General features: G+C 40.9%; 1 protein-coding gene across 1 annotated transcript; it reads right to left on the minus strand.

Moving 5' to 3' along the window:
* Positions 1-1818: 1818 nt before the first annotated feature.
* On the minus strand, positions 1819-7154 carry LOC308687957 (uncharacterized protein; the record flags this gene model as incomplete). Its single annotated transcript, XM_081360776.1, has 7 exons — positions 1819-2053; positions 2291-2350; positions 2443-2529; positions 4128-4173; positions 4290-4368; positions 4524-4676; positions 7100-7154. The coding sequence occupies 7 exons, from the start codon at positions 7152-7154 to the stop codon at positions 2027-2029; spliced, it is 507 nt and encodes a 168-aa protein (XP_081216902.1). The 3' UTR covers positions 1819-2026.
* Between the last annotated feature and the right edge of the window lie 1710 nt (positions 7155-8864).

Raw genomic sequence — 8864 nt, forward strand, 5'->3', positions numbered from 1 at the left:
TTTTAATATAAATCTCTGGTTTCCTCAGAATGTGTCAGTGAAATTTTTTTATTATAGGTTGTCTTTAAATGCAAATGAGCTGCTGCTCCCCGTCCCCGTTCAGACTGGACCAATCCTTTATATGAGCTTCGGACACTGTGGGAACTACATAACGGACAAATTTCTTTCAGGCAAAATGTCAATAATACCCAGTAGCGAGTGCAGCCTTACATGGTTGAACCGGAGTCAGACACAGATGGAGAGACTCAGGAAGAGGCTGCAACTGTTAGACTCTACATGGACGTTTCTCAATGGTTAGTGGATACATTTATGTAACTTAGTTGTTGTGGAGTTACGTTTATTCATCTCATCGACTAGCCTGTACTGTCATGTTAATCTATAAACTGTTGTAAAGGTGCTTGTGTGTGAACTGTATTAGGATGCCGACAGAGCCAGAACATGCTGCATGGAGATGGTTAGTTGCAGGTATGGTTTAGTTTACAGTTATAATGTGAGACTGCTGCTTCTCACTCAGGGCGGGATCTAGTGCAGATCGTCACCAGTGTCGTGGGCGAGTTTCCCTAGTCTTATGTAGGAGTAGAGGGAAATCTGAAACAGCTTGTTCTGAGAGATTGATAATGATATGTGGGGATTATAACAAAGTGTGGGGTTGATTTTTACCAGTAGGCTGTTTTTTTACACACATCTGTGTTCAAACACATTAATTTACACACGAGAGTCAGAAGTTGAGATTGTAAGAACTTACAAGTATCTGGGTGTATATTTGAACAACAAGCTCAACTGGTCTGACAATATGATGCAAGTCTATTAGAAGGGTTAAAGTCATATTCATTTGTTAAGGCGACTGAGATCCTTTAGGGTTTGTCATGTATTACTTAAGACCTTCTATGACTCTGTAGTCTCATCTGTGGTCTTGTACTCTGTCACATGTTGAGGAGGGGGACTGTTGGAAAAGGAGAAGAATAAATAATCTTATAAAGAAGGCAGGTTCTGTTGTAGGGATTGTGTTACCCACCTTAGAGGAGAATTATGTTTATGATGAATCATGATTGTCATCCCCTTAATGAAACAGTTTGAGCTCTTGTGAGTACTCACAGCTCAAGATTAATTCATCCCCGCTGTTACAAGGAGTGTTTTAGGAAGTATTTTTTTCCAAACGCAATTAGATTGTACCAGGACGTTCAATGCAGTATTATGTTGTATTTGTATGCTTAAGTTTTGGTTTATATCTTATTTGTATCTTAGACATGTCAACATCTTACACATTACTGAATAAACCCACAGGATTTTCAGTCAGGAGAGGGGATGAGGAGGGGTCGGAAAGATCAATGTCAAAACTAGAAGTATCAGCTTCTTGTCTGGGATTTGTCTTGTCCCGCCGGATCCAGTGAAGATGGTTTCTATTGTCTTCAGTTGTGTTTCGCTGCTCGCGTCACATGCAGACACGGTGACATTGAAACTATTGCAGGTGTTTCTCGTTGCAGGTTTTTCAGCTGCAAATCTTTCAATCTTCATAATTTTTTGTGAAATTATATAGTTGTCTGAGGTGGGGGCACACGATTTTTTTAAAGGATTAAAGGGGGCAAAATAAAAAAAAACTGAGAACCACTGTTGTAGCGTCAAATTATCAGAATTTCATTTGACATTGTATGGCGTAACGGAGCCTCGTTTGCTGAAATCACGTGACTTGGCCAGTTTTGATATGCACTTTCAAACACAGATTTGACATAGAATATTGATATATGAATACTTTTTTTATCATTTAATGTTTTATTTGAAAAGGAAAAAAGACAAAAATCTGCCACATGGACCCTTTAATACACAGATAAACCTTATAAAATATTACAGAAACTACTCTAAACTTGTTAATTAATTACACTTTGACTGTTTAATTATGTCACATGAATATAATCTATTACTTTCTGCAGAATGGAAACTCTGAAGATGTGTTTCATTTTTCATCAGTAGTTGTGATGTGGATGTGTCCAGCAATGAGACAAAAGCTGAGTAAAGTTTAGCTTGTGCTTCATCTTACTGTGGCGTCTTGCTGTGGCTACAACAGAAATAAGACACACATTTACATAAATCAACACTACAAATGGTACAAATAATCTGAGAACATATATATATATATATATTTCTGTCAGTGAATCGACTCAAATAATCCATCTTGTAACAGAAAGAAAAGACTGTTTAGTATCTGTTGACTAGTTGATTGACTACTGAGGACATTTATGACCTAACCCCAACCCATGATGATATTGAGAAGACCTGAGGATCGCACACTTACGGACAGATTCTGATATTCAGAAGAGCCGGACTGGTGAACAGCAGGTCTGGGATGGACATTCTATGGGGAAAACACATTGATTATTGATTATTTGACTTTTGAATGCAGCTCTTTTGCACTTTTACTCTTTTAGTTTTTGATATTTCTCTTACTGGGAGTGTGTTGTAAAGGTCAGATGATCTGGACTCGAGGTCAAGACCTGTATATGTGCCTTCACTGGGATCAGTTCTGGGATTGTTCTACAGGGAAACAAAGAAAAGGACTATCACCATATTACATTTTGAAAAAATAAAATAAAAAATTATAATAATAATGTAAAAGATTTAAATTGTTACATGACAATCAAATGTGTAATCACTCCAGAGACTTTACTCATAAAACAATGTACAATCCTGTGTTTATATATATATATATATATATATATTACACAGCCAAATCCCCAGTGTTAAATTAACACTGCTCAGTGTTATAAGTAAAGTTAATGAGATAAGTGAATAATTGAGTGATGATTGAGCATTATTGAAGACATCTGATGTTAACAATCAGAATCACAGAAGGAGAAAAACGTATTTTAAGTCACCGTTATGGTGATCGCTGTTTGTTTTAGTTGGGCTCTTGACCATTAAATCATTAACTTTAGATTGGCTGCTGTATCTTAGTTATAACAGCCAGATGAACGAAGAGAAAAGGTGATCTGATGGTGTTGGTTGTGTATTAACATGATCATTATTTCACAATTATTTGACCTGATTCACTGAACTCATATAGAGCCCAATCTCTGAGTTAGGTTTACTTTATTAATTATAGCAGCACTGTCCTTGTACAGCATAATATTTTTATAAATGAATAAATAATGATCTTATGTTCAGAGGTGATCTGTTTGTCACCATTGCTGAGATTCATACGCCAATTCTTGATGTCTGTGTGTGCCTACATTACATTTGTGGTAATTGATTTGATTATTTTGATTTCATTGAAAAGGCTAAAAATGGCATGCTCTACAAGGACAGTGCTGCTATAATCCATAAAGTAAACTTAACCCAGAAATTATGCTCTCAATGAGTTCAGGGATTCAGGCCAAGTAATAATTATGTTAAAACACAACCAACACCATCAGATCACCTTTTTCTATTTGTTCATCTCACTGTTATCACTCAGTTACAGTAGGCAAACAAAATCTAAAGTTAAAAATGTAAGGGTCAAGAGCCCAACTAAATCAAACACTGATCACCATAACGGTAACTTACATTACAGTTTTCTCCTTCAGTGATTCTTCTTGTTAACATCAGGTGTCTTCAATATTGCTCAACCATCATCAAATATTCACTTAATTATATGATTAACTTTTACACTGCCTCCGTCGTCCTTCAATACCAGACAGTCTCAATAACAAGGTTTGAAATCAGGTCCGGATTTGTTGCGGAATGGCTGCGGCCATGACTGAAAGCTGAAGACACGAGGACCCACGAGATCTCGCAAATTCACGTATGATTGCGCGATATATGTGCTGAATTGCTGCGGAGCTCTCCGGCATCCGGCAAAAATAGAAGCTCTGCGTACCTGCTCCGGAGGGCTGCGGATCGCCGGAGTCGGAACGCAGCCGTTCCGCAGTCAGTGAAAATACACACAGACTGACATCAATGGAAACCTATTGACTCCGCTGCCGTTCCGGAGCGGATCCGCAGCCGTTCAGCAGTTGGTGGAAATTAGGGGTGAGTGTGGACTCATATAAACACTGAGCAGTGTTAATTTAACACTGGGGATTTTGCTATATACATGTACAAAGAAGCTGTAATTGATTTATTAGTATCATTCTGTGGTTATTTGGACATCTTACCTCACACTCGTGTATTGCAGATCTAAAGTTTATCCTTTTCTTTTGACTGTCAAAAAGAAACGGAAACAAGTCATTTAATTGTTTTGTGTAAAATTCAAAGTACTTTTGCATTAGTCTAAAAACAAATTATATTACTCTTTGTTGATATATATTTTTACTTACATTGTACACAGTATGATGATGATGATGATGAATGCCTCTGTGATCACTACCCAGACGAGCCAACCAGTACCACGATTATCTGAAAGAGGGAGAATATTATAATTAAGCCTACAAACTAAGAATGACACGAATACATTCTGTGGTGGGTCTAAAGTAGAAAACACAATAAATTTCACATAACAGACAATGTTTAGAGGATTTAATGTCACATTTACTGAACCATCATGAACTCACACATGACGTTTAAAGTCACAGCATCAGAGTATTTCTCTCCATGTTCATTGATGGACTTGCACTTGTATTCTCCACTGTGACCAGAGCTGATCTTTGAGATGCTGTAGATTCTTCCAGATCCTACAATCGTTCCTCCTTTAATCCAGCTGATTTCTGCAGGAGGGTTTGAGTCACTGATGCAGTTCAGAGTCACTGAATCTCCCTCCACTATTACACCAGATGGACTGATGGACACTGAGACGCTTCTGGGAGGATCTGTAAAGACAAAAAGTGTAATATGTGTTATCATTGTTTTTTTACAACCATGACAAACGACTTACGCTCGTTTCACACATACTCCGTTTGCAGTGCGTATGTGGTGCGTCTTTTTTCTGTACCCATGTTAGAGCTTTCACACTGCACGTGGATGCGGTCCGGCGATGCGTTCCAGGTGCGGTGCGTATACAGCAGTGCACAGATCGTTTCTATTTTCGCTGTGCTGCACGCGCTGAATTAAAGTGACAGCGCATGCTTCGTGGACAAAATGAACACAGACTGACATTAAAATATAATAATCTCACCATAAATGCATTTAATGATGTTTTATAAACAAAGTTCGGGAGGAGCACGTTCAAATAATCAATCCAATCTACTCGTCATCAAACAATTATGTCTACCCTAATCAGCATGACAAGAAGTATATATATATATATCCACTCTGTCAACTCACCTAATATTCCTTGACAGTTTTCCAGCATCCCTCCATCACCCCGACTCCTCACTCTTGGCTCAATCTTTTACAGCCAGGAATACGGGGGGAGTACTCTGGGTTCGGGCCGAATACCGAGCCCGGAGCCCTCTCCTCGGACAGCACGCCAAATACGCATTTATTCTATCTGACTTATTTGTAAGTGTGAACTAGTGAAATGAAATAAAATGTAGTAATCTCACCATAAATGTATTTAATTAAATACTACTATTTTTCACAGTCATCTTTTTACTTTAAGACCGGGGGTAAAGCAAGGGAAACTACAATTACCTCAACAAGGCGACATAATGAACAACACTCGTCTCATTCGTGGAGGTGGAAAAACAAGTTATTTGTGAAATACAATATTGTATTAAAATTTAAATGCAAAAGAAAAGGTTTGAGAGTCGGCTGTGTTTGTCAATTTTAAGTTTTAATTTAAAATGTTTGCGATTTTTCATATAAGTACATGGTTTAATATTTTACGACTTGCTTGAGAAACTTAATATATAAATCTATACAAAAGTAATGCATTGAATAATATGTTGTTTAAATTGTGTTTAAACGTGAATATGTCTATTAAAGAGTGCTGACAAAACTTTTTTTTAATAAAAGTTGCTGATAACTTCTTGATTTGAAAGTAAAATAGTGAGTATGTGTTTGTGGTACAGCCGCGGATCAGTTACGCACTGCAAAGGCAGCATATGCGAAAGCACTATAGCGTGCTGCTTCTGCACCGCATACACACTTCACACAAACAGGCGTTAACCTCTGCTTTCTCATCTTACACATCACACTCCACTGTTATGGTGGCCATTTCAGTAGATTTACTCACTAACATTGTTGTGGAAACATAATAAGCATGGAAACTAAAATATGGTAGCGCACATTCTATCAGCTGCAGTTCTGGCGCCTCAGTCCTGTAAAACTGTAAAAAGCGGTAGAGTTCACTCACAGGACACTGCACTTATTCACAATCACAAAAGTTCATTATTTGCTCGTGCTTTAAAGCTTTGCCGGGTAAACATTTCATTGGCGTTCTGTTCTGACATGATGCACTTTTTCTGAGTGTGTACACCCCGAAACGCGCGCACTGTCAAAAGCACCAAACTGGATTTTTGTTGGGTCAGACCCATCTGATAGCGCTGGAAAAATATGCACAAAACAAGCGACTTTGAAATTTTGCTGTTTTCACGAATTCAAAAGTTGGGTGGCCCTCCCCTCAACAAAGAATAAAAAGACATGACCCTCCCCTATTTTCCTCCGGTGAACCATTCCATAAATACTGAACGGTCCCTAAAGTTCAGAGCAGGAGGGTTTGAGTCACTAGATGCGTTTACATGGACACTTATAATCGGATTGACGGCTCAATCAGACTAAAAAAACTTCATGTAAACACCTTAATCGATCCGATTGAGCTCGATCCAAATTAAATTTCGATCGGGTTGAAAGGGGTGGTTTATCCCTTTTGTAATCCGATCGAGAGAACATGTAAACACTTGATCGGATTGAAAACCCAAACTGAAAGGACTGCACATGTGCAATGACGTTAAATAGCGTAATGACGTATGACGCGCGGAACGAGCTGTTCTTCCTGTTGAATAAAGTGTCATATAAATAAGTTTCCCGTCATTCTAAAATTCTCATTTCACTCGCGCATCTGTGAAGTGGAGCAGGACAACGTCCCACCAGTCCTTGTTTTGGATTCTCATCCACAGACATCTGATTTTGACTGCGGGGAGGGGCATTTTTCCTGCTTGATCAATAAGACAACTGCTCGTCGCCCCAAGGCGAAGGAAGGAGGGGAAACAAGGAATGACGCCCAGGGGGGCGAATCCAGGTTTCTGACCCTCCTTGCCCAGCAGGAGACGAGAGTGACGAGGCCGGGGCGACGTCACTATCATCTGAACGCTGGAGCGAGGGGAATTTTAGCGGTAAGGCAACGTGGTGGCGCACACTGACATTCTGCCCTCTCGGACGGAGGAGACTGGTCTTATTTTACTGCCAGTCTCGACCGTGAGGGGAAACGAGGAGCGAGGCCCAGGGGCATCGAGTCCTGGTTTCCGCCTCCTCGCCCAGCGAGAGAGTGACAAGGCCGTAGCCCTCACTGTCATCTGAGCGCTGGGGCCCGTGAGTGACTCAGAGGAAGTGGACTGCTCAAACTTTGGGTACCGCTGACTGGATGACCACCGGCGGAACGGAAACGAAGTTCTCCACCCGGCCCTCCTCCGGGAGAAGGAGTGGTGATGACACGCCCTCCCGAAGAGCAGACGACACATACACTGGGCCGCTCCTCTCAGGGTCGTTTCCCTTCCTTTCGCTGGGGGGAAACGACTCCGAGTGGGCTGGTTTTGAGGCGCTTCTGGACCATCAGTGTGGACATCGTCTGACCGAGGGCCAGTGCTGTGACTAATCACGGTCAGTCACAAAGCGGAAAACTTCTGCAGATTTAGGCATGTTTGGCTTGCCATATTGGCACCAAAATGCTTCCTTACTGCCAAAATTTTTAGAATAGGCACTTTAGAATAGCCCAGGAAGTGTGGCTGTCAAGTCTGAATCTTCAGCATGAGAACACACCATTATAGTAGGAACTCAGCATCATTTTTAGGGTATAACAGCCCTCTCTGTGATGTAGCGATCGACATCTGTCCTCCCCTGGGGCCCCGAATGAAATGCTTGGTCCCTCATGAGAAGGACCAGAATCCCATCCGAAAGCCGCGACGGCACACGGCACGCTGAGCGGCTCAAGCCTTTACGAGAAAAGGGAAAACGAACGAACACAGCGGGGAAACTGCAAGCCCGCTGTGTGCACTCAACCATTTACCAGCTGTGAAAACAGCTTTTGAATTAACAGCGCGTAGACGCAGCTGGCAGACAGGAAACCGGGCGGTCGCTGAAACGCCGTCTCGCCAACACGAGAGATCCCCTCCCGAAACAGCAGACTCGTAGAGCGTAAGATAGATACAATCTTAAAGCTCATTCACTCAGAGAGGACACAACCGGTCGGCTCCGAAGCTAAAAGCGTTTGTGTATGCACTTGCTTCCACCTTTATACCCGCACTTGTAGGCGGGCTGCGGAATGCAAATGTTGCATGCCAATGTTCATTGGCTCGTTTTAATTCACTCAAAGGCAATTGGTCTCCCTAGCGTGATCCCAATTCGTTGGAAACTCCTCCGACGAGACGTAGGAGTTCCCAAACGAAAGGGAACTTGATGTCTGTGTGTGACTACATGGTACACTTGTTCAAAACTTTATATCCACCTTCTGTATCTGACTGAAATAGTCAAAGTTTCTGTATTTTATGTCTTTGATTGAGAGCAGCACCAGTGGCTCAGTGGGAAACACTGAGTCAGAAAGTCTTAACTTCAGATCTGGTTTCTCTCACGATCCACAGATGAGTGAATTACAGATGTGTAGCAACTGGGCTATTTGAATCATTCATTCGTTAACAAATTCAATCAATAAAATCAATAAAATCAATTAACAAATTCAGACTCTCTGTGTTTTCTAAGCACATTCCTTCCCAAAATGTTCTTTGCTAAGCTTACTAAAGCTTGTAACCTCTTGACTCCCAAATACAAATCATACGCCGGCTCCAGAGAGACTGGAGCAA

Source organism: Scardinius erythrophthalmus, assembly GCF_964197995.2.
Source record: "Scardinius erythrophthalmus genome assembly, chromosome: 3".
Classification (NCBI taxonomy): domain Eukaryota; kingdom Metazoa; phylum Chordata; class Actinopteri; order Cypriniformes; family Leuciscidae; genus Scardinius; species Scardinius erythrophthalmus.